The following is a 27,500-nucleotide window of genomic DNA, read 5'->3' as shown; positions in this document are numbered from 1 at the left end:
TCATAACCACATTGGTTTTATTTGTAAAAAATATATTTTGCCCTGTCCGTTCGAATACACATCGACATACAGGCTAACGAGCATATATTTCTCCCGTTACCCTATATGTCGATGTGTCATTGACCGTGCGAGCATGCTAAGCATTACGGTACACTAGGAGCTAAGCACCATCACACTACGCATTCGTTGCATGAACATACTAGCTTTGTTAGACAAGATCATAGACTGTATTGGACAATATAGTTTACATACGAAATGTCCACTTCCATTTATTACAAGTAATAAGAAAACTTAAATGCCTGACTTACCAATCAAGGAGGAAATGAGCAAGTTTGGCGTCAGATGAAAAAATCTTCTCCGCCTTCAATCGTCTCCATCTTTCAAAGGCATCCCCGATACAAATCCTTGTTTTGTTCCTGGCTTTGTTATGAATAAGTTGAGAATCGTAACGACACCTTTTAGATTTACTAAGGTCTGACATGTTTAGTAACTTTACCAGTGGCAGTAGCCAGACGAAGAGGACGGCGCGTAACTGGCAACCTGGATGTGACACACTCACAGACTTTCTATGGCTCCTTTAAGTCAATTTAAATCATGCAAGTGAGTCTATCCTAATAGTAATACTTGCGATTAATCATGATTGTAAAAAATTACCGTTTGACGGCATTACTAATAACATCTCGATAATGATTAATCTATTTAATTTTTACGATCTGCGGAGGGGGCAGCACGGTGTAAGAGGGGTTAGTGCGTCTGCCTCACAATACGAAGGTCCAGAGTAGTCTTGGGTTCAATCCCAGGCTCGGGATCTTTCTGTGTGGAGTTTGCATGTTCTCCCCGTGACTGCGTGTGTTCCCTCCGGGTACTCCGGCTTCCTCCCACCTCCAAAGACATGCACCTGGGGATAGGTTGATTGGCAACACTAAATTGGCCCTAGTGTGTGAATGTGAGTGTAAATGTTGTCTGTCTATCTGTGTTGGCCCTGCGATGAGGTGGCGACTTGTCCAGGGTGTACCCCGCCTTCCGCCCGATTGTAGCTGAGATAGGCTCCAGGGCCCCCCGCGACCCCAAAGGGAATAAGCGGTAGAAAATGGATGGATGGATGGATCTGCGGAGGGCCAATAAAAAAAAACATGCTGTGGGCCGAAATTAGTCCCCCGACCGCACTTTGAACACCACTGCAGTACGGTTAAGAACATGTTTAACATGGTCACGGTTTGACTTTGGTCTTTGGAACACATTTTTTTCTATTGCCATTTTTTTTAATGAGCAATTATAATGGAGACGTGTGATTTGCAGCTGGATGACGAGTCGACACATTACACAATGCCCAACGTAGATTGTGCAAGCAAAAAGGGTTAATGCAAACTTGCACACTAGAGAGAAGGATGCTGCAGGTTGTCTCTCAGTCTTGTCCCCCCCCCCCCCCCCCACCGATCTTTTTTCGGGAACTTTCCCACATTAAAACACTTTGGACCATAAAAGGACACAAGGCTCAGTGACCCGCCAGTGAATGAGCAGTTTGGGCCGAGGAGGAGCTCCAATAGCCGGCCAGCAGGTTGACTGATTGTTCGGAGAAAGAGACAGGAACATCCACTTGCTTGCGCAGTATAATCAGCGAACCACTCACATGAGCGCCTCTTTCGCACACTTGAAAGGATATAACGCCAAAATAAGTGGAGATGTCGACTTTCTACTAATATTTTTAAGGGGAATATAACACGATTTCCCAATGCGTTCTGTTTCACAAGTGTAACGCACTTGGCACACTTTTTTGTTGTTGTTAGATTTGGACATTTTTACTGACCGGCCGGGCGGGGCTCAATGCACCATGAGCCTGTGGACAAACGGCTCCACGGCGGATTCTCTCGCCGGAATGCAGCAGGCGTCTCACCCGGATTCCAACTCTACCTCGAACTGCACCGACTCGTCCCCGTACCGCGGAAAACACAGCGCCGCCCCGCTGGACCTGAGCCGGGCGGTGCCGGTGGGCATGGTGCTGGCCTCATTCATCACGTTCGCTATAGTGGGCAACCTGCTGGTTATCCTGTCGGTGGTGTGCAACCGACACCTGCGGATTCCCACCAACTACTTCATCATCAACCTGGCCATCGCCGACCTGCTGCTCAGCACCACCGTACTGCCTGTGTCCGCCACTCTGGAGGTAAGTCATGGCTGATAAGTTTGGAGGGGAAAAAAACAAACATTTATTATCATAACAAACACTTAAAAGGGAGCTCTTAATTGAGAAAAACACAAATAATACTGAAAAAAATAGTTTGAAGCTTAAGGTTAGCTGTGGCAAGGCACGTTTTTTCCATAAAAAAATCCAGAGGCACACCACCAGCAGAAAACGTGAAGTGAATTATATTTATATAGCGTTTTTCTCTTGTGACTCAAAGCGCTTTACATAGTGAAACCCAATATCGAAGTTACATTTAAACCAGTGTGGGTGGCACTGGGAGCAGGTGGGTAGAGTGTCTTGCACAAGGACACAACAGCAGCGACTAGGATGGCGGAAGCGGGTATTGAACCTGCAACCCTCAAGTTGCTGGCACGGTCGCTCTACCAACCGAGCTATACCGCCCCAACGTAAAAAAAAAAAAGAAACTCCCCTAGGTCGTCGTGCCTTATTCTGAGTTTGTTGGTGTTTTCCTGTGTGTAGTGTTTTAGTTATTGTCTTGCGCTGTTATTTTGGTGGCCCTTCCTGTTTTCCTGTAGCAGTTTCATGTCTTCCTTTTGAGCTCTATTCCCTGCACCTGCTTTGTGTGGACATTGTTGCTTGGCATGTCATGTACGGACGTACTTTGTGGACGCCGTAAGTTTTTGCTGTCGTCCAGCATTCTGTTTCTGTTTACTTTGTAGCCAGTTCAGTTTTACTTGTTTCATTGCCTTTTCCTTTTCCTTTTGTTCATCTTTGGTTTAAGCATTACATACTTTTTTACCTGCACGCTGTCTCCCGCTGTGGTCTGCATATTGGGATCACAACAAACCATCCTCGTCCAACCCGACACATTCCGACTTTTACAAAGCAATTAACGACCTGCTGCCACCTACTGACATGGAGTATTACATGGTTACCCTGCCGAGCTCTACACAGCACAGACACTAAGCAACAACACATTATTTGCAGATTTTAATTATTGATTTGCAAAAAAAATGTTTGGGACCAATTAGGTGAAGTTGCATAATTTCCCACGGCACACTAGACAATATATCATGGCACACTAGTGTGCCGGGGCACAGTGGTTGAAAACCACTGAGCTATGGCACTAAAATATATAATTGAAAACATAGAGTTTTAGCTACAATTGTAGTTTTCTTGACCATTTTATGGACACAACAATAGAAACAGCTCTCAGTGAAATGCAGTGCACCACAACAACAATCTAAAACACGGGTGTCAAACTCATTTTAGCTCAGGGGCCACATGGAGGAAAATCTATTCCCAGGTGGGCCGGGACTGGTAAAATCACTGCATGATAACTTAAAAACAAAGACGACTTCAGATTGTTTTGTTTTGTTTTACTTTGGCCAAAAATTCAACAAGCGCATTCTGAAAATGTACAAATCGCAAATAATCCTTTTGACAAAACACTTCAAATTCCGAAGTAAAAAAAATTGTCCGGTTTGAAAAACACAACAAACTTAAACTTTGTCTCAGTGTATCTACACAGCCAATAAACATGAAGTCACAGCCTATCTGGGATTGAACAAAGTAAATAACAAACTTCCAGGTGTTAACCCTGTGCTAACTCTACAAACTACACACACGGAGGTAGAAACTGTTGGAGATGGTTGAGTTACACTCACTTTTCTCATTTTTGACACAGACATCTAGTGCCAAAGAACAATGTGTTCGAAGCAGAAGACCTAAAACTGCAAGTTTTGGGTTTCATTTATTCGAAGGGGAGGAGCCACAGCCACGCGTTATCATAGCTATATGCACTTTCCTGCTACCTCTTGCTTGGCCCCGGTATCAAGCGATTGCTTGCCCAACAGAGTTTTTATTGCGACACCCAGTGGACACATTTAGATCAGCAGTTTCTCTCATTAAACAATTTTATACTTAGCAAACTAATCTCGCATGAAATCTGTTCGCGGGCCTGATCTGAGCCACGGGCCGTACGTTTGACACCCCTGACCTAAACGATAAACATACGGTATTAGGGCCGCATCTTTCGAATATTTTAGTAATCGATTAGTTTGTTTGATTAATCGAGTAATGGGATAAAACTCACTTTATAGCGTCAATCTGTATTTTACAGAAAAGAGTTGAAATTTAAAAAAAATTCTGCTTGCCAGAATTTAATTCTTTTTTAAACATTGAAATTGCACTTTTAACATGTGTGCATTAATAAAAAATAAATGCATTAAAAAAAAAACAGTTCAGATCATGGCACCCACCCGCCATTGCTCTCATGTGTGCTCTATTGCAGGAATCCCCAACCTTTTATGCACCAGGGACCAGTTTAATGTAGGTATTATTTTCATGTGTGGCAGATATAAAGTAAAAATAAGTGCGTGAAAAGTACATCTCACCATAACGCCAAATTAATGGGAGGCCTGGCCTTTTTGCCTTTGCAAAAAAGCTCTCCAAAGACATATCTGATGCGTTATACGTGATTCGTTATTGTCCAGGACAATATCAAATATATATAATAAAACTAGATAAACAGTACTTGCCAGTAGCTACTGGGTCTCTTTCCAATGGATTTCTATTTCTATGGATTTCCATTTGTATTCTAAAAGTTATGTATTCATATTTTGTGCAAAATTTCATATATAGATACACTTATGTATGCTTTTTGGCGCACTCTTTCATGCATAAACACATCTGTTAATGCTAACTACTTGTAGAATAGGGCTACAGTATGTGCAATAATAGCACTTCAACTTACTAGGCCAAGGGAGATGTAGGATGTGGGACTTTTCCATCCGCCACATGCACTTTAACTACTATGGTCACTTCATTCCTGATATGCCATCTGCCCTGAGCTGAGATATTGCAGCAACCTACTGTTTTATATGAGTATCCATTTTATTTTATTTGTATTATTATATCTGAGTCTGTATATTTTATTGTACTGTTTATGTCTGATGTTGGTGCTGTCTAACTGAACCTTTTATGGACCACTTTGTAGATAGTACCATCAACATGGGGGGGGGCAGCAAATGGAAACTAGCCCTTTGCTACAATCTGGGACATCAACATTTTATATGTTCATTAATGTGCATTGTCCCATGCAACAAAGATAAAACTAACATATAACAAATGGTGACTTCCTATCAGGAGTTTATTATACATCTATAAACAAGCTTATTGGTGGGTCTAGTGGGACAGGCGAAAGTTTAGTTGATGTTAGTTAATGTTGCTGTGCGGCCTGGTAGCAAATGCTTTACGGACTGGTATCGGACCCCGGACCGGTGGTTGGGGACCACCACTCTATTGCAGTGACCAACGATAAAAATACGTCCACTTATTAAAAGTTTTGGGCACTCCTTGCAGTCGGAATTTGATCAATTTTGTATTAGTTGCACTCATTTAACGATGAATCAAAGCAGCAAAATATAAATTCAAGCTTTTTTCTAATCAACTCAATCAATTACTCGTTGCAACCTTAAAACATATTGTTACATTTCAGTCTTTCTGACAGTCGACAACCCCAATGCAGAACAATTACATTGTAATGGAAGTAGGTTTTGATTCAACGCTGGCATGGGATCTTATTTGATTTTACAAGTGTAGCATAAATGTCAAATTAGTTTTTGATGTAGGGATGTGGCGATAAACGACGGTTAGTATTACCATTTTCAGTTCAAATGATCTAAACTGCACTTTGATAAACTCACGGACTGACTGGCGCTAACCAATGCTAACATGAAAACAAGAGACATGAATGTCTTTCCTCATTAATAAACAACATACCCCAATCCAAACGTATACAAACACATTGCTGTCTGAGCAATATTCACTTGTACAGATTGAAACTACAAGCTGTGCTCTCTTACAACAGAGTGATCGTTCTATACACAGAGGAATACGAGTCGGGGGTGTTTTTACGGTGTGTTCAAGGACCGCTGAACAGAGTTGGATGCCACAACACCCCGTAGAAATAATAAATAATATTAATAGATTGTAGTTGTTACACACTTTTCATTTAAACAAAACTTACAGTACAAACTATATTTTAAAACAAAAGCTTAGCCATTCAGACTAAAACACTATCAGTGAAGCATAAGAAACACAAAACATGCAAAATAGTGGGTTTTCTAACAGTGTGTCTATTTATTTTAGTTATTTAAAATGAAAATAAAAATTGGTCAAAAGATGTGTGTGTATAAAAGTAGTGTGTAAAAGTACTTTTTGAGCACATTCAACAATACCGCGATAATAACGATAGCCGTTGTAATTGTGTTGAAGTCTGGGGAAATTGTTATAAATCCCATTTACAGCCTTTAGTCGCTCGACAGAAAAAGTCCATTAGGACTGTGTCTAATGTTCACTACAGACATCATTCAAATCCACTATTCATGGAGTTAAAGCAACTTAAACTGCACGATGTGATCAATTTTGAAACTGCTCAAATTATGTTTAGGGCATCCCAAAACTCTCTACCATCCAATATACAGAACCTATTCCAGGATAGAGATGCTCACCATAGTTACAGTCTAAGAGGAAACAACAAATTATATTTGCGTAAATTTAGAACAACTTTAAAATCAATGTGCATTTCAGCGCGTGGAGTCACTCTGTGGAACAACTTAGGGGATGAGTTAAAAACGTGTTCTAACATGATTCAATTTAAAAGACTATTTAAAAAATAAGTACTGAAGAAGTACGAGGAGGAAAGAGAGTGATGCCCTCAGCACAGAGCGATGGGAGAGAGGTGTATGGTCGGCGAGTGTTTGGGCCTGTGTGTGTGTGTGTGTGTGTGTGTGTGTGTGTGTGTGTGTGTGTGTGTGTGTGTGTGTGTGTGTGTGTGTGTTTTGTCTCGTCTTGTCTTGTCTCATACTAACAGTGGTACTATTGTATTGTTAGTGTACAGGAGCTTTTCTTGTTTTTGTTTGTATGAGACAAACAAAAACAATACAATAGTATTGTTTATTTCGAGTTTTAAGCATACACGCCGCATTAATTAAAAAAACGCATCACAACGTTTGCTTTTTTTTTTCTTCATCACTGATTATTACTCACTGCAGACTTCATGAGAGCCAACAAACAAAATAAATAATCACTTACTGTGCAATGTCTGCTGTCATTACGATGTTCATATATTCATATTTAGATGAAGAATGTCTAATAATCCTCGCAAAAAAACGGAGGGGGGGGAGCAATCATTTTTTCGTGTCGTTGTCGCCATTTAGTGCCCTAAATGGCTGTCAAAGTGTACCAACTTGTTAGAATATCTAGTAGAGATGTCCGATATTGTTTATGTTAAATGTGGAATGAAAGAGAGGGGTTGGGATATTATAAGAATTTGCTTTATCCAACCCCTTTTCAAGCATTGCATAAATGTCTCGGCCAAAATGTAAAAAAAAAAAATGTGTTGTTGTACTGTGCAGGTTTGAAATAAATACTTCAATTCAATTCAATTCTAGTCACGATAACTGTGATATGGAATTTTTCGTTATATTTCTTTATATCCTTGGTGTAATGTCATACAGTTGTTTCGAGAAAGTTAGTCCCTCACACAAGTTAGTACACCCCTCACATGTCTGCAAAATTATATATTTCCACGGTACAACGCTGAATAAATGACACCACGCTCATGCTCTGCTTCAGTATTTCACATTAGTACAAGTTGACATTCAAGACATTTCTCTCAAGAAATTTCTCTCAATGAACTATTGATCCTATAGTCCCGGCAGCATTCGTGAAGCCCCGGACCATGACATGCGTGACTGTCGGGAGGACGCGCTTGTTTGTGTACTCCTCACACGCTTGACACTATCGGAACCAAATACGTTTATGTTGGTCTCATCAGACCACAGGACATGATTCAAACATTCCATGTCCTTACTGTGCTTGTCTTCAGCAAACGCTTCCGTCTGTGACAAGAACCATGCAGACCAATACTGATTTGTGCTGCGTATGCTCTGAGCACTGACAGAGTGAGCCACCAACACTTCACACTCATAGTAGCAATAGTTTGTCTATTTTCCAAACACAACCTCTGGATATAACGTTGAGCACGTTCACTCAATGTAGTAGTGGAGCATAGCCTGTGCCCTGGAAAATTGCATTATGGTCTTGGCCACCCTGCAGCTCAGTCTAAGGGTGTTGGAAAGTTTCTTATAGTTGACAACAACTTTATCTAGAGCAACTGTAATTTTTTTTTGATCCTCAGAAAGTTAATTGCTTTAGATTGAACTTTTGTGACCAAATAGTGTGAGAGTAATGATATCACATTTAACACACACAACATCTTAAACCACTAATGAGTCAAATGCCTAATTGGGCCCAGTTTGGACATTATCATGCATACTGTACTCACTTTTGTTACCAAGAATTCATGGCTGTCTGTTGGGATATTTTGATGGGAGAGTAAATATACACTGTTATACAACACTGTTGTCCCAAGAAAATGTATGATCAAATATCGGCAAACGTATATGAAGGGCGTACTCTCTTTTGTGAGGTACTGTACTGTATGTTAGTGATATACTGTATGCTCCAAAACTATGTCGGAGAATCATTTCGGCAAATGTTAGCATTGCAATAAAACACAAAAATAACAACAACTGACACAAAGGCCTGATTGAATTTCCGCAAAGTAGGAATTATTGATTATAATTAGTGTGGTCAAGCGATTTAAATTAAAAAAAGAACGATTGATTAATTATGATCAATTAATGAAATTATCATCGTTTTAAATCTCACCTAAAAATGGTGAGAAAAGCCCTCAATTTGAGGATTTCAATTTAAATGCATTACATACCAAAAACGGCATCAGAACAAACCAAAAACGAGTAGCTTCATAAAGTAATTTGTTTTTAACAGACTTGGTTTTATTTACTAAAAAAAAATCACGTCTATGTAAAGTGCTGAATACATTAAAAAAAACAGTAAGAACACTTTTCTGAGTACCGTATTTTTCAGACTATAAGTCGCAGTTTTTTTCATAGTTTGGCCGGGGGTGCGACTTATACTCAGGAGCGACTTATGTGTGAAATTATTAACACATTACCGTAAAATATCAAATAATATTATTTAGCTCATTCACCTAAGAGACTAGACGTATAAGATTTCATGGGATTTAGCGATTAGGAGTGACAGATTGTTTGGTAAACGTATAGCATGTTCTATGTTATAGTTATTTGAATGACTCTTACCATAATATGTTACGTTAACATACCAGGCACAATCGAACATTAAACTTCAAACCCTAGTTACGTTGAATGAGTTTAAAGCTTCTGTGAAAGGATTGCAGTCTACCTTGTCTGTATGCACATGTGTCATGTGAGCAAGTTTTAATGTTGTAAATGTGATGTTTTATGTATTTGTTTACTGTTTTTAATGTAACCTTGCTGCTGCCCTCTTGGCCAGGTCTCCCTTGGAAAAGAGATCTTTGATCTCAATGGGATTTTACCTGGTTAAATAAAGGCTAATAATAATAAATAACGTTCTCAGTTGGTTATTTATGCCTCATATAACGTACACTTATTCAGCCTGTTGTTCACTATTCTTGATTTATTTTAAATTGCTTTTCAAATGTCTATTCTTGGTGTTGGCTTTTATCAAATAAATTTCCCCAAAAAATTATACTCCAGTGCGACTTATATGTTTTTTTCCTTCTTTATTATGCATTTTCGGCCTTTGCGACTTATACTCCGGTGCGACTTATACTCCGAAAAATACGGTAATAATTATTAAATGTTGAACTTGTTGCTCTAACCCTGCTTCAGATAATACAAAATAAACAAAGCAAACGCATCAAACACATTGTTAGCATGTTTTACCTACACCACTATATATTTGTTGTTATGTTGTTGGATGTAAATATCCCCACTATTTAAAGCCACTAACATTAGTCTCATGACAGAGTGAGACCTCCTTTTTGCCGTGGCTACAAATTATCGTTGTGCTGCATGGTGGCACTCTTTTTGCTCTCAGTCAAGCTCAAGCAGATGTCAAGGCAGCTGGATGGCATACAGAGACAACAACATTACAGATTAAGAATTAGATTAACCTAACCTGCTGAATATGACTGTGATAAATTCATTGCAATTAATGTGATAATTTAACAATTATACATTGAATATTTTCATAGCTAGAGAAAAAACTGTTTATGACCTTTTTAAATGCAGTTTTATTATTACATTAAGTAAAACATTAACTCCATCCCACCCCCACCAAGAACTGTTTTCACTGCTGGACTCTGCAAAGAGGTTCCGCAGCCTCCGTAGCACAACCTCCAGGTTCTGTAACAGCTTCTTCCCTCAGGCCATAAGACTCTTGAACGCATCAGAATAATCCCCTCAATTTCCCCAAAAAACGAATTAACTCGCTGGACTATAAGGACAATATAACGTACATCCATACATGTGGATGCATATGCAAAAGTGCAATGTATTTATCTGTACAGTCATCTATTTATATCTGCACCTTCTTTTGTAAATGCAAACACTCTGCACCTCATTGCTCTTTTATCCTGCACTGCAACAAGCTAAGGCAATTAGTATAAAATTAATATAATTTTCAAGTTTTTAATACCGTGACTGGATAATTGGTTTGCTTTAATTAAATGTTTTTTTAAACAGCTCAACACTGCTTTTAATGACAATTTAAAAAAACCAACCTGCAGGGCATTGGTATCTTGCCAGATTTTGTAATTTGTAGAAATACAGAATTTGTATTCCTGGTTTAGGAGCACTTGCATTCAGAGGAGGAGCTCGACCATGTTTAGATACCAGTTTCGCGCATTATTAACACAATGTGAATTGTCACAATCATGGTTTGATTGTCAAAGATGTATAGTAAGGTAATCCGTGATATTTCTACCTAAATAAATGCTCTTGATATTTTGTACATTACATGGATGGATGGATGGATGCGATCACAGTTTGCTTACTATAGAGCCTATGGGAGCCGCGCAATTCCGCCTATATAGCCCTCAAAAAAACATCCAAACACCTCCATTGAGGTTTTATATACATAATGTAAGTAAATATGTAATGTAGTGATATGCACATACATAATAATATCTAATATTTATGTATTTTGATAGTTTTAAGCATACACGCCGCATTAATTTGAAAAACGCATCACGTTTGCTTTTTTTTTTTCTTCATCACTGATTATTACTCACTGCAGACTTCATGAGAGCCAACAGAATAAAACATCACTTACTGTGCAATGTCTGCTGTCATTACGATGTTCATATATTCATATTTAGATGAAGAATGTCTAATAATCCTCGCAAAAAAAACGACTTTGTGTTGTCCAGGTGACAGGCATGATTTATGATCTATAATAAACTTCCAGGGAGCAAGGAGGCGAGAAAGCAGCAGACCACTCGATGATGTAAACATTGGGACACACGGTAGTGATCACGGCGCCACTATAAATAGTTTGTCTGCGTCAGAGCTTATAATAACAAAATCACTAATACTTGCTTAATATTCAAATCACGAAATGTAAATTGAGTATTGTTGGCGGTTTCGAATGGTTATTTATTTATTGAAGACCTCTTATTGGCTCCACTGTAAGCGGACTATTATTTACGTTTATTTACAAGTTAAAATGCATACAAATTTTAAAAATCCCTCCTTCGTCATGTCTTTCATAATAATTGTGAACGATAGGAAAAATTCCCCAAAAAGTGATGTTTGCTTTAGCCTTCTCTATTTATTTGTACAATTTAATATTCAACCTGCTAAACATTCTGTAATTAAGAATTACAGACCAGAACAATAATCTTGCGTCACAAAAATTGCACAAATGCCTTATGCGTTAACTTTGACAGCCCTTGTAATGATAGAACACGCTTTTACTTGACACGAAAGTGAATCACATGAAAATTCATGCAATCAATGCATGGTATTTCATTGCTCTAAATAAGCCCCTGCATGCTAATAGATATTTATCTTAGCTCAAGGGTCGGCAACCTAAAATATTGAAAGAGCCATATTGGACCAAAAAAAAAAAAAATCTGTCTTGAGCCGCAAAAAATAAAAAGCTGTATATAAGTGTTATAATGAAGACAACACATGATGTAAATGTCTATATTAGTTATAATAGCCTACTATCAAAATGACTATGTGTCGCAGGCTTAAGCAAATCTTCGTTGACAGAAATGTTGAAATTCAATATTTATTTTACACATTTTTACAACTTTAGAAACCATTAGTAAATCAGAAGCTACTTACAAACCCCGTTTCCATATGAGTTGGGAAATTGTGTTAGATGTAAATATAAACGAAATACAATGATTTGCAAATCATTTTCAACCCATATTCAGTTGAATATGCTACAAAGACAACATATTTGATGTTCAAACTGATAAACATTTTTTTTTTTTGCAAATAATCATTAACTTTAGAATTTGATGCCTGCAACACGTGACAAAGAAGTTGGGAACGATGGCAATAAATACTGATAAAGTTGAGGAATGCTCATCAAACACTTATTTGGAACATCCAACAGGTGTGCAGGCTAATTGGGAACAGGTGGGTGCCATGATTGGGTATAAAAACAGCTTCCCAAAAAATACTCAGTCTTTCACAAGAATGGATGGGGTGAGGTACACCCCTTTGTCCACAACTGCGTGAGCAAATAGTCAAACAGTTTAAGAACAACATTTCTCAAAGTGCAATTGCAAGAAATGTAAGGATTTCAACATCTACGGTCCATAGTAATCATCAAAAGGTTCAGAGAATCTGGAGAAATCACTCCAAGTAAGCGGCATGGCCGGAAACCAAAATTGAATGACCGTGACCAACGATCTCTCAGACGGCACTGTATCAAAAACCGACATCAATCTCTAAAGGATATCACCACATGGACTCAGGAACACTTCAGAAAACCACTGTCACTAAATACAGTTTGTCGCTACATCTGTAAGTGCAAGTTAAAGCTCTTCCATGCAAAGCAAAAGCCATTTATCAACAACATCCAGAAACGCCGCCGGCTTCTCTGGGCCCGAGATCATCTAAGATGGACTGATGCAAAGTGGAAAAGTGTTCTGTGGTCTGACGAGTCTACATTTCAAATTGTTTTTAGAAATATTCGACATCGTGTCATCCGGACCAAAGGGGAAGCGAACCATCCAGACTGTTATCGACGCAAAGTTCAAAAGCCAGCATCCGTGATGGTATGGGGGTGCATTAGTGCCCAAGACATGGGTAACTTACACATCTGCGAAGGCACCATTAATGCTGAAAGGTACATACAGGTTTTGGAACAACATATGCTGCCATCTAAGTGCCGTCTTTTTCATTGACGCCCCTGCTTATTTCAGTAAGACAATTCCAAGCCACATTTAGCACGGTTACAACAGCGTGGCTTCGTAAAAAAAGAGTACTTTCCTGGCCCGCCTACAGTCCAGACCTGTCTCCCATTGAAAATGTGTGGCGCATTATGAAGCGTAAAATACGACAGCGGAGACCCCGGACTGTTGAACGATTGAAGCTCTACACAAAACAAGAATGGGAAAGAATTCCACTTTCAAAGCTTCAACAATTAGTTTTCTCAGTTCCCAATCGTTTATTGAGTGTTGTTAAAAGAAAAGGGGATGTAACACAGTGGTGAACATGCCCTTTCCCAACTACTTTGGCACGTGTTGCAGCCATGAAATTCTAAGTTAATTATTATTTGCAAAAAAAAAAAAAAGTTTATGAGTTTGAACATCAAATATCTTGTCTTTGTAGTGCATTCAATTGAATATGGGTTGGAAAGGATTTGCAAATCATTGTATTCCGTTTATATTTACATCTAACACAATTTCCCAACTCATTTGGAAACGGGGTTTGTAGAAAGTGAGATAACTCCTGGAAATGACTGGCTTTTTAATGGCCTAAACTTTAGATGTGTGTCCACATTAATAGAAACGGCAGGCTGTCTTCTTTTTAGATTTATTACAATCTTTGGCAAGCTAGGTAATGTTTGCTGTGGTCTGGAACAACATTGCACACAAACAACTATATGAAATGCAGCCAATATTACATACAGATAATGTGTCATGAGCCATGCAAAACTAAATTATATACAAAGAGGATAAAAGTAAAGGATATTAAATCAGCTCAAATATACCTACAAATGAGGCATAATGATGCAATATGTACATACAGCTAGCCTAAATAGCATGTTAGCATTGATTAGCTTGGAGTCATGCACTGACCAAATATGCCTGATTGGCACTCCAACAAGTCAATAACATCAACAAAGCGCACCTTTGTGCATTCACGCACAGCATGAAAGGTTTGGTGGACAAAATGAGACAAAGAAGAAGTGGAATATTTTACATGTAAACAAACTGTTGCGTCACACTCACTCCACACTATGGTGAGTTCAAGAACCGCCGAAATTAGTAGGACAAAACGATATTCACCAAATACTCTCATCAGTGAAGCATACACACAAACATTTTTAAACAGTGGGCTTTCTAACAATTGGGAAGGTTTGTGTCATGTTTGTCCTAAAAAAAAAATTATATATATATATATATATATATATATATATATATATATATATAATAATCTATGGGAGTTTGCATGTTCTCCCCGTGACTGCGTGGGTTCCCTCCGGGTACTCCGGCTTCCTCCCACCTCCAAAGACATGCACCTGGGGATAAGTTGATTGGCAACACTAAATTGGCCCTAGTGTGTGAATGTGAGTGTGAATGTTGTCTGTCTATCTGTGTTGGCCCTGCGATGAGGTGGCGACTTGTCCAGGGTGTACCCCGCCTTCCGCCCGATTGTAGCTGAGATAGGCTCCAGCGCCCCCCGCGACCCCAAAGGGAATAAGCGGTAGAAAATGGATGGATGGATGGTTTAAAAACTTTAATTGTAAAACTTAATACGGAACTATGTAGATATCACTTCCGGAAGTCTCGGCGTGCATTTCCAGTTTAGCTCGATTGAATTTGCTAGTTTATTAGAGCACTTCTTCTGTAATTGGCTTGTTGTCTGTTATTTTGACACATAAAAACCTAAACAAACATTGAAATTGACATGAAGCAACAATATACATTCAGTTTCCAATTCGTAACATGTTTGAAAATAATAAGAAAAGCTCGTTTACACTCACCTGAAGCTCCCACTTGAAACCGAACCACCGTTGGCTAACAGAGAGTCCATGTTTGCAGGTTCTGGATTACTGGGTCTTTGGCCGGATCTTTTGTGACATTTGGGCGGCGGTGGACGTCCTGTGCTGTACGGCGTCCATCATGTCTCTGTGTGCAATCTCCATCGACCGCTACATCGGTGTTCGATACCCGCTGCAGTACCCGGTGATCGTGACTGAAAAACGGGCGCTGCTCGCCATGTTGGCCGTGTGGATCCTAGCTATCGTCATCTCCATCGGTCCCCTGCTGGGATGGAAGCAGCCACCTTCGCAGGTAAGAGGTTCCCACCATGCAACAATGAAAACACGTTATTATTAAGGTGATTCAATTAATCCAAAAGACTGGTGTGACCTGAATAGATGTTTCTACTAGCCCGTATCACTGGAACAACAACAAAGCTTTGTTGGCCTTAACATGCCATAAAGTGAATTAAAAGCTGTCAACTGTGTCCAAACTTCACCACCGTCAAATCCCTCCTGGGTCCATAGTTTAAATAGGTTTTCTTACTGCAGCGATTTTATAATGAACTCTGAAAAGACCCCACATTTTAAAGGAACTTTATTTACGCTTTAAGGCAGGTGTGTCAAACGTACGGCCCGAGGGCCGGATCAGGCCCGCGAACAGGTTTTTATCCGGCCCGCGGGATGAGTTTGCTAAGTATAAAAATGAACCTGAAATTTTGGAATGAAATGAACAGCTGTTTTAAATGTGTCCACTGGATGTCGCAATAGCAATTCTTTGTATCTTTGTAGATGATGCTACATATGTACAAAACAAACCACATGATGTGAGTACACCAGTCGAGGAAAACGATCTAAATACCATACTGTAATTTGATTTTCATATAATTTTTTTGATAGAAAATTAACACCAATGAGTACATGCACCTGGGGATAGGTTGATTGGCAACACTAAATTGGCCCTAGTGTGTGGATGTGAGTGTGAATGTTGTCTGTCTATCTGTGTTGGCCCTGCGATGAGGTGGCGACTTGTCCAGGGTGTACCCCGCCTTCCGCCCGGTTGTAGCTGAGATAGGCTCCAGCGCCCCCCGCGACCCCAAAAGGGAATAAGCGGTAGAAAATGGATGGATGGATGGAGTTGACTGATGAACATTATCACATAATTTATTCAGAAAATATAAATAACGACAAATAAATATAAAATACTATTAAACGCAACATGTAAGTGTAAAAAAAACCCCCAACAACAACATTATGATTTGTACAATTTCTGAATGTGCTTGTTCTATTTTTAAACAAAGAAAACAGTCTGAAGTTGTCTTGATTTTTAAGTTATTGTGCCGTGGTTTTACCAGTCTGTCCCACTTGTGAGTAGATTTTTCTCCATGTGGCCCCCGATCTAAAATTAGTTTGACACCCCTGCTTTAAGGAAAATAAACAATTGTTTCAAAATCCATCCATCCATCCATTTTCTACCGCTTATTCCCTTTGGGGTCGCGGGGGCGCTGGAGCCTATCTCAGCTACAATCGGGCGGAAGGCGGGGTACACCCTGGACAAGTCGCCACCTCATCGCAGGGCCAACACAGATTTTTATAATTTCCCACGTTGTAGGTCAGGGTTTTCAAACTTTTTCAACTCAAATTAGGAATTGGGTTCCTCACCAGGACGCAAACTTAGTCATATACATCACATATTGACATGGTATGGGCACATATTGCACAAAAACTCATGGTACTGGCATGTATAAACAGTAGTACCTCCAATTTACGAGCTTAACTCAAATCACTTGTATCTCAATTAATTGTCCTCAAAATTAATTGAAATTGGTGCTTGGCCCCCCACAAAACAGCACAAATTGCCTTTAAATAAAACTAAAAACGTTTAGATAATAAATATTTTATGAGCACACTACAATAGAATGCACTACTAACAACTACAGTAGTTTAAAAAAAATAATGTAATAACAATGTACAGCATTTACTTCGGACAGTGGACTTCTAAAGCCTCTCCTTCCAGCTATGTTTCTGTCAAACACACCATCAGCAGTTTATCAATAATTTCATGGATGAATGTCCGCCATTTGGCTATTGTTTTAACATTCTTGGCTGGCGTTAGACTCATTCTGCTTTAGTATGGTGCAGACTAGCAGTGCTACGCTCGAATGGCTTTGCCAAGTTGGCGACATGATCAGTCAACTTTTTGATGATTATTTTCTTTAATTCTATGAATATCATCAGCTTTTTCTTCTCAGCACTGTCCTTCACACTCACTTTCTTCCTTGCTGTGAATGGAAAACAAAGTTTTTGCTTTGTTTAGTTTTTTAGATACAAGCTAATACAAGCGAGTTAGACCATATGTTTTGCGAGGGATGCTTGTAACTCCAATTTTTGCTTGCAACTTAAAGCACAGCAATTATCCGAGAGACAGCTCTTCTTTCAAAGCACTCTTAAATTGAGGTGCCGCTGTATTACAAAAACCCGCAGATTAGACTCTAACTTCTATCCATCCGACCTGCAGGACGACACAGTGTGTGTGATCACAGAGGAGCCGTTCTACGCCCTCTTCTCCTCACTGGGCTCCTTCTACATCCCTCTGGCCGTCATCCTGGCCATGTACTGCCGTGTCTACGTGGTGGCCAAGCGCACCACCAAGAACCTGGAGGCGGGCGTGATGAAGGAGCGTCAGCAGGACTCCAATGAGCTCACCCTCAGGATCCACTGCAGGAACCAGCAGATCCAGGACCTGTGCGCCACCTCTAAAGGCGGAGGAGGGGCCTCGTCGGCCGGCCGCAGCACGCTGACCGTCAAGCTGCTCAAGTTCTCGCGGGAGAAGAAGGCGGCCAAGACGCTCGGCGTGGTGGTGGGGATGTTCATCTTGTGCTGGTTGCCGTTCTTCTTGGCTCTTCCTATCAGTATGTGCTTACCTCTCATCTTATTTTTATCTAATCAGTTCTAACACATGGAGTTTAACATTACAACATGCGAGGATTACTGTTGTATAATCATGTTTGGATTTTGAAACATATTTTTACACCAGAAAATATTAAAAATGTATTCCGTTCCGTTATTATAATCTTTATTAAGTGTGCACACTGCAATAACTGACAAACAAGCAATCTTTTATCAGAATGCAACAATTGTTATTCTGGACTAACAAACGTTTTTTAACCATGTTAGCCCAATTGGCTTATTTTAAGTACTAAAATCGGAGTTGTTCAGAATTATGCAAAATACCGTAAACACAATAATATTTGGTGTAACATACAAAGAGCGTATTAAGAATAAAGACATCTTGCTGACATCGGCTTTACTCGTTTAGCCTCGCTTAAATTTGAGCTTTTGCATCGCAGGCAATTTTGAGTAACTTTCTACATTCTGCCTTAACACATAACTGCCTTACAAGTTTAAAAACAAGTTAACCTTTATCATATCATTAGCATCTCATTTGTAAAAATTACTGACACAAAAGTGTAAAAAAAAAACATTAAAAACAATTGAACTTGATTTTTTTTTCTCAAAATGATGACGCAAAGAATGACTAGCAAATTAGCTGCTAACGCTAGCGGCTAATTTTAGCAGTCGACTCTACTGCACAGACAACATGTCATCTCCGGCGATAGGAAAGCACTAGTTACTCCACCAGACAGCTAAGGACTTGCTAGCTATTATTACTAGCCACCTAGAACAAGCAGATTATTACAAATTAGAATGCAAAAAAAATGTAATGTTTGTCTTTTTGTCTCTCATAAGGATTGTGAACGATAGGCAAAATTCCAAAAAAGTGCAGTTCCCCTTTAAGATTTCCATTACTAAAAAAAAAAGAAAACCAAAAAATATAAAGTATATATATATTTTTTGCAAAATAAATATTTTAAAATATTTTTGTAATCGATTAACGGAAATTATAAATCGATTTAAAATCGTTAAAAATCTAAATCACAATCTAGATGTGAATTTATTTTATTTTGGCACCCCTATCAGATTCCCCCCAAAATACTGTGCCTTGAAAGAGTTTTGTGACAACAAAAAAATCCAATTTAGTCGTGCAGATTTTATGTGTGCTATCTTACAAAACATATTTTAAGTTACAAGACACTAAATTGTCCAAACAGATCACTCATGTCAAAACTTAGTCAATCTCACCGTGACAAATAGGAGGTTAGATTATTGTTTTTATAACGTTCCACCGATCTGTGCAGGAGCTTTAGCTGTGATCTGACCTCTGCAGTTGAAGTGCTGAGTCATGGCTTTTCTGCCAAGTCATGAAACTGCACTTCAGGCTCAATAAAAAAAAAACACACTTGAAAGTTTCCGCTATTAAAAAAGAAGCATAAAAGGCAGGATTCTGCATGGCCGCTTTTATGACTTAAAGTGACCTAGGAAAAGTGTATCCTCCGTGATACTAATGCTGTTAGCATCATACTATTGCTTGTATTCCGACTTGTGACTTCTTCCGGAAGTGAAAAACAGCGGTGGTCAACCAAGCAAGCAGTGCGCAAACTCTTTGAGGATGCAAGGGGCATACTGTAGATCTTCCTGCAAAAAGCAGATATGAGCAAATAATTAAACTATCCAATTGAATAGATCTCTATACTTTATTAAAAAAAGATGTGTTCTGTCATATTAAGGATTATCCGTCGGTGGAATTCCCAGACATATAGAACTATCTTGTGCTCGAGATGTCATTCTACATGAAAAAAACAGATGAAAACTTGGAAAAGCTACAACTACTTTGTGTGTGGCTGGATCAGGGACATTGGTATTATAAGACACCGCCTGACAAAATAAACGAGGGGACACGTAGAAGTACCTTTCCTGACCATGTATCATTGACCCTGACTTTCTGGTTTCTGTTTGTTAAAAATTAAAATACAAACATTATCAAGATAATAATTAAATGGGAAATACTAAACCTTAAAGGTTCAGTATATCAAACAAACCTTTAAAAAAGTGATCACTGCAAACTCGTGCCCTGTTCAACTTGGCTCCCTTGGACTGCAGTGCGTGACACTTTTCTCATCGTCTTTCGTAAAACCTTGCACTCTTCCGACTTTCTTGATTACCTCTCGAGGAACTCTGAAGAAACGTTTATCCTTTTCCCGATTTGAACAGTTCGCACAGCCTTCGAGAAAGAATAAATGGTGTTCAGTAGAATTGAGAACAGACGCTGGCTTGACCACCACGCATATTCAATGAGCCAGACGTGAGCTGGACGTGGCGTCATGTAAATATAAGCAATAGCACAATGAGCCCCCTTGAGGAGCCTGGTCACTCATGGTGTTTACATGGAGGACAAGACAGCTAAAATAGATCCATGCTGCATGGAAAAAAAGAGCAAAAGTATGGCCAAACTGGGAGGATGGATGACAGTGATGCATCATGGGAAGATGGCACACGATGGTCTTATTGTCTGGTTTCACGCTTCATATATAGTCAGAGATAGCAGGGGATGATACAGGATGGCCTTACAAGTCCATGTCGGAGGGATTAATACATCTCGCAGGAGATCTGTTATCTAGGACAAATACAAATCTCGATCCCACACAATCCCCCGACAGATCCACGAAAATCCCACGAGAACACAAAGATCACCTGCCTCACCTGGGGTCACAGGCGGCTTAGATGTCCACACAATAACAGCCAGTGGTTAAAAATGAAAAGCGAATGCTGCCCCTCGGTGGCCAGCACTCTTTCCTGCAGCACATTTTGATTTACTAATGCAAACAAACACTTATCATCTCACTTACACATTATTCTAACCAACTTATTTTGTTCTTCCCTTCTGTGTTTAGGCTCTTTCAACAGAAATCTGCGTCCTCCCAAAACCTTCTTTAAGGTCATTTTCTGGCTGGGATACTTCAACAGCTGCCTGAACCCCATCATTTACCCCTGCTACAGCCGCGAGTTTAAACAGGTACAATGCAATGGGAATTATAGGATGAACACTGGAAGCACAGGTCAGGCAACTGGGGATACTTGAAGAGTTGTATTACCTTAAAACATTAGCCCGACTGTATCAAGACTTTAGACCTCTTCTTCCTATGGCCGCATACTGATGGGTCAAATGCAGAGAATAATTTCGCCACACCTAGTGTGTGTGCGACAATCATTGGTAATTTAATTTTAATTTAATACTAAAAAATCAAAAAAAGGCAGGGGCCATTCTATATTTTGTATTTATATTAATATTTACCTCGGTATTTGTACTCCCCACTTTTTGTACGATTTAGTTTTTCGCAAAAACATTTACGCACGTTGAGCATTGAGTTTTATCACTAAGGTCTTATTCTCCCAGGGGCTTAAGTGAAAAAAAATGAAATCATACCATGGAGACATGGCAGAGACATTTATAAAACAACCTGGCCCTCTTTCAAACTTGCTCCAAACGAGCCGTTAGGAATTTGAGACTTAAGCGATGTTTTTGGCTCTAGTTACATTAGCAGGTATCTCCATATATGGTAGAGGTTTACCCAAAGAGCTCTGTGTGAGTTCACCAATTGTATTCAGTTTTAATCCAAAGAGTCCAATCAAGCTTTTTTTTTCCTCTATCTTCTTGTTGTGTGGCAGACCTCCTCGTACATGCACATGGATCCTGCGCTGTTGCTATTTCTAGTAAAAAGTAGTGTATATTTCTAACTAATATCTGTCAGTAGACAGATATTAAGTGCTAAAAACTACAACATGGCAGACAGGGTGAAGACACGGTCAAAGGCGGCTTGGCCAGGAGGAGGGCTAAATAAGACCGACCGCCCACAAAAAGGCGCAGTCAGAAAGTGGCAAAAAGACGGTCTCTAAAACAAAATATATGGAAAATTTGGATCAAAGTACCACCATTACACAATTTTTTTAACGACAAGGGTTTTAACTGTAGAAAAAAAATCATAATATTACCCCTTTAAGTACCTTTGTTCTTACTCGCCTCTGAGGCTCCAATAAGACCAGCGCCCCGGGAAGGTGAACAATTGTATTACACTTAAAGTTTGGATGCAGTGTACACTAGTGGTCCCCAACCACCGATTGGTACTGGGCCGCACAAGGAAAAAATATATATATATATATATTTTTTTCTTCCCTTGTGCGGCCCGGTACCGGTCCGCGGACCGATTGGTACCGGGCCGCACAAGGTAAAAAAAAAGTTTTTTTATTTTTATTAAATCAACATAAAAACACAATATATACACTATATATCAATGTATATCAATACAGTCTGCAGGGATATAGTCCGTAAGCACACATGATTGTATTTCTTTATTAAAAAAAAAAAAAAAAAAAAAATCCGGGAGAGGATTTTGAGGTCATAATTGGTTATATATACTATCATTATAAAAGACTGTGAGGAAAAATATATTGTTAGTAAATTTTAAATAGTTAATAATACATTGATTAAAAAAAAAAAAAAACATTTAACAAAGAGAACTCAAGAACTCTGAAGAAATGTGAATCCTTTTCACAATTTGAACAAATATAGCCGGCGAGGACCAAGCGTCTTTTTGTGTCGTTCTCGCCCGTCCGGGCCCTAAATGGCTGTCAAAGTGTCCCAACTTCTCGGACTACCTCCTCAGACTATGATCTACAATAAACTTCTAGGGAGCGAGAAAGCAGCAGCCCACTTTATGATAGAAACATAGGGACACATTGTAGTGATCACGGCGCTGCTATAAATAGTTAGTCTGCGTTAGCGCTTATAATAACAATATCACTAATACTTGGTTAATATTCAAGTCACGAAATGTAAATGGAGTATTGTTGTTGGTTTTTGAATGGTTATTTATTGGATTTTATGGGCGAAATAGAGAACCTCCCATTGTCTCCGCTGTAAGCGGACTTTTATTAACGTTTATTTACAAGTTAGAATACATTAAAACAAATCCATCCGTCGTCATGTCTTTCATAATGTTGGTGAACTGTAGGCAACATTCCAGAAGTTCCCCTTTAATGGCCGGGACGTGAGCCGGGTGTGACGTCAGTAAAAGCCAAGCAATATTAATCACAATAAGCAAAATAACCTGCCAACAAGTGCTGACATTTGAAATACCGTATTTTTCGGAGTATAAGTCGCACTGGAGTATAAGTCGCATTTTTGGGGGAAATTTATTTGATAAAAGCAAACACCAAGAATAGACATTTGAAACGCAATTTAAAATAAATAAAGAATAGTGAACAACAGGCTGAATAAGTGTACGTTATATGTGGCATAAATAACCAACTGAGAACGTGCCTGGTATGTTAACGTAACATATTATGGTAAGAGTCATTCAAATAACTATAACATATAGAACAAGCTATATGTTTACCAAACAATCTGTCACTCCTAATCGCTAAATCCCATGAAATCTTATACGTCTAGTCTCTTAGGTGAATGAGCTAAATAATATTATTTGATATTTTACGGTAATGTGTTAATAATTTCACACATAAGTCGCTCCTGAGTATAAGTCGCACCCCCGGCCAAACTATGAAAAACACTGCGACTTATAGTCTGAAAAATACGGTATTCTGATTTCAAAAAGTATACCTTACATTTTAAGAGATAATATTTATGACAAGTTTATTGGTCTAACAAAAAGTGCCTGGTCAGAAAACTGATATATACTTTGTATTTGTATTGACTTTACATGTCAAATATAATCATACTTGCCAACCTTGAGACCTCCGATTTTGGGAGGTGGGGGGGGGGGGGAGGGCATGGTCAGGGGTGGGGCGGGGGGGGCGTGGTTAAGAGAGGAGGAGTATATTTACAGCTAGAATTCCCCAAGTCAAGTATTTCATATATATATATATATATATATATATATATATATATATATATATATATATATATATATATATATATATATATATATATATATAAGAGAAATACTTGAACTTTAGTGTTCATTTATTTATACGTATACACACATAACACTCATCTACTCATTGTTGAGTTAAGGGTTGAATTGTCCATCCATGTTCTATTCTCTGTCACTATTTTTCTAACCATGCTGAACACCCTCTCTGATGGTGCATTCTGCTTTGTCTCCTTGTTGTGTGCGCAGTTGTGCACTGCACTCTCTAAAAGCCGTAGATGTTATTGTCACATATGCATGTACAGTAGATGGCAGTATTGTCCTGTTTAAGAGTGTCACAACATTGCTGTTTACGGCAGACGAACTGCTTTACGGTAGACGAAAACGTGACTGCTGTTGTTGTGTGTTGTTACCACGTTGGGAGGACGTTAATGAAACTGCCTAACAATAAACCCACATAAGAAACCAAGAACTCGCCCTCGATCATTCTACAGTTATTACGTGATTGGGCAGGCACGCTGTTTATATTGTGGGAAAGCGGACGTGAAAACAGGCTGTCGACACGTCACTCAGGTCCGCATGAATTTCGGGAGATTTTCGGGAGAAAATTTTTCCCCGGGAGGTTTTCGGGAGAGGCGCTGAATTTCGGGAGTCTCCCGGAAAATCCGGGAGGGTTGGCAAGTATGAATATAATTAAGTTTGTTATTAAACCTAAATTAGAATTATATTTCATTTCATGTAATTCCTTTACCTGTGGGCTACTTTGAAAATAGGATTACCGTATTTTCCGCACCATAAGGCGCCCTGGGTTATAAGCCACGCCTTCAATGAACGGCATATTTCAAAACTTTGTCCACCTATAAGCCGCCCCGTGTTGTAAGCCGCATCTAACTGCGCTAAAGGAATGTCAAAAAAACAGTCAAATAGGTCAGTCAAACTTTAATAATATATTAAAACCAGCGTGATGTGGGCGCGCATGGAATCGTATATCAACATGGACGGAGCTGCGTGAAAAAAGCCACCCGGCCTCTTCGCGTAAACTTAAACTTACCTTAACCACTCGCTCATCTTTTCTTCATCCATCCCTTCGAGTTAGCTTTTATGATGACGCCGGCTGGAAAGGTCTCTTTTGGCAAGGTCTTCCTTTTGAATATCACCATGGGTGGAAGTTTCTGGCCATTAGCATGGCAAGCTAGAACCACAGTGAAGGATGACTTCTCATTCCCTGTGGTGCGAATATTCACCGTACGTGCTCCCGTTGTATCCACAGTGCGGTTCACAGGAATATCAAAAGTCAGTGGAACCTCGTCCATGTTGATAATGTTCTCTGGCAGGATCTTTTTTTCAGCTATCTTGTTTTTACAATATGCACGGAAAGTAGCCAGCTTTTCTTGAAAGTCTTTAGGCAGTTGCTGTGAAATAGTAATCCGTGTGCGGATGGAGAGATTGCGTCTTTTCATGAACCGGATCCCTGTCGCTTAGTAGGAGCCATTTTGTGGTCTTTACAGATGTAAACACACAAAGGAAATGAAACGTACGGTAATATCCGCGCTCTTTTTCTTCTTCTACGCGGGCGGGTGGTTGCTTACAGTAGAAGAAGAAGCGCTTCCTGTTCTATGGGGGCGGGTGCTTACCTTGGCGGTTGCTTGCGTAGAAGAAGAAGCACTTCCTCTTCTACGGGGAAAAAAGATGGCGGCTGTTTACCGTAGTTGCGAGACCGAAACTTTATGAAAATGAATCTTAATATTAATCCATATATAAAGCGCACCGGGTTAAAAGCCGCACTGTCAGCTTTTGAGTAAATTTGTGGTTTTTAGGTGCGGCTAATAGTGCGGAAAATACGGTAAATATTATGTTTGCATTGACTTCAGTCCAATATCATTTTATTGTATTACTTTTCTTTCTAGAAAAAAAGGTGTTCATACTCACCATAAACACGCAGTTTCAGCTCGGTAAAGAAAGACAGTCTTTTCTGTACTCAGTTGCCATGGTGAATCGTAGAATCAACGCTCCATTGATTGTCTTTTTGATGTGGTCTAACTCAGAGTCAACATACTCAGGATTGATTTAACTAATTCAGATCAGCTTTTCTAGAACCCAAAACTCAGAGTTTCCCATTCTAAGGTAAATCCACCCATACTTCAGGTTCAGAGTTTGTTGAACCTCCTACCTGGAATACTCTCGAAAAGATACAAACTATGCATTGTTATCCGGTTAATCACAGACTGGAGTGAACTGAGGATAGTGGCAACACTTGGAAATAGACCCTACAAAATGACTGCCCTGTTTTGCCCTTCAGGCCTTCATCCGGATCCTCCGCTGCCGCTGGAAGCGAAAGCGCCAGGGCTGGCAAGCTTACTACAACTATCGGTGCCAGCAGGGCTCCAACAACTCCACATCTTTCCTGAACGGAAGCCGGCATACGCTCTCCTCCGTCAGCCACAGCCCACGCTGCGTCGCACCCAAACTCCGCCCGCCGCCCTGGTCCTCTAACGCCGCCCACAACCTCCTGCCTGCCGGCCCGGCCTCCCCCGCTCACCGAGGAAGCCGGGCAAGACTGGAGTGTGCAAGGCAGTAAGCGCAGAGCAACAACTGTTTGTGTGTAAAACAAGACAATATTTGTAAAATAGACTTTCTGAAGACTGACAGCGGTTGCTGTTCACCTGTGATGACGTCATATGGAAAGGTGGTTGTATTTTAAGATGATCCTATTTATTAAATGACACTTCCTTGAACTCAAGGATGTGTAAAGAATATGTTCCCGTTGTTGGATTAGAAAGGGCTACTGGATATCTGGTGGCAGCAATAACATGCATATCTACTTTGGGTTGTCTTAAACACTGTGAAATATTAATGTTTGATATTGAATTAGTCAACATTTATTAAAGGATTTGACTCACTTGAACGTAGTGAGATGTATTTATGTAAGAATTGCTTAACTCAAAGACAAATTCACTATTAGCAATGATGAGTAACATATGCACATACCATTTTATTCATTGATCATTGTTTTCGTTTTTTTTAAGCTTATTAAAATGGACATTCTAGGCCTCACTTAACATCATACATTATTTAACCTGTGGTTTTGTGAAAAATGCTCTATATTTGTCCTGTCAATACAAACCTCTCATAATAAACACTAAGTATGTATTTTTTTAAGTTGTTATTCTTATAAGGCTACTTGTAATAGCTTAAACGGGAACTGCACTTTTAAAAAATTGTGCCTATCATTCACAATCGCTATGTAAGACAAGAACACTTTTTTTTTTCTTTTTTTTTTATGCATTCTAAGTTGTAAAATATGGCAAGTACAAGGTGGCTAACAATGCAGCCACCTATTGCGCCCATAAATCCCTCTAAATAAACCTCCAACAATACTCCATTTACATTGTCATGACCGAAATAATAACCAAGTATTAGCGATATTGTTATTATCGGCGCTTATACAGACACATCACAGAGAGCTA

At 39.4% G+C, this 27,500-nt stretch overlaps 1 protein-coding gene across 1 annotated transcript; it reads left to right on the top strand.

Moving 5' to 3' along the window:
- Positions 1 to 1,610: 1,610 nt before the first annotated feature.
- Positions 1,611 to 27,170, top strand: LOC133607747 (alpha-1A adrenergic receptor-like). Its single transcript, XM_061962670.2, has 5 exons — positions 1,611 to 2,164; positions 15,309 to 15,560; positions 17,766 to 18,159; positions 21,040 to 21,161; positions 26,333 to 27,170. The coding sequence occupies exons 1-5, from the start codon at positions 1,832 to 1,834 to the stop codon at positions 26,609 to 26,611; spliced, it is 1,380 nt and encodes a 459-aa protein (XP_061818654.2). The 5' UTR covers positions 1,611 to 1,831; the 3' UTR covers positions 26,612 to 27,170.
- The last annotated feature ends 330 nt before the right edge of the window (positions 27,171 to 27,500 follow it).

The sequence above is a fragment of the Nerophis lumbriciformis genome, linkage group LG09, assembly GCF_033978685.3.
Source record: "Nerophis lumbriciformis linkage group LG09, RoL_Nlum_v2.1, whole genome shotgun sequence".
Taxonomy (NCBI): Eukaryota; Metazoa; Chordata; class Actinopteri; order Syngnathiformes; family Syngnathidae; genus Nerophis; species Nerophis lumbriciformis.
This window is presented reverse-complemented; position numbering and strand designations above follow the sequence as displayed.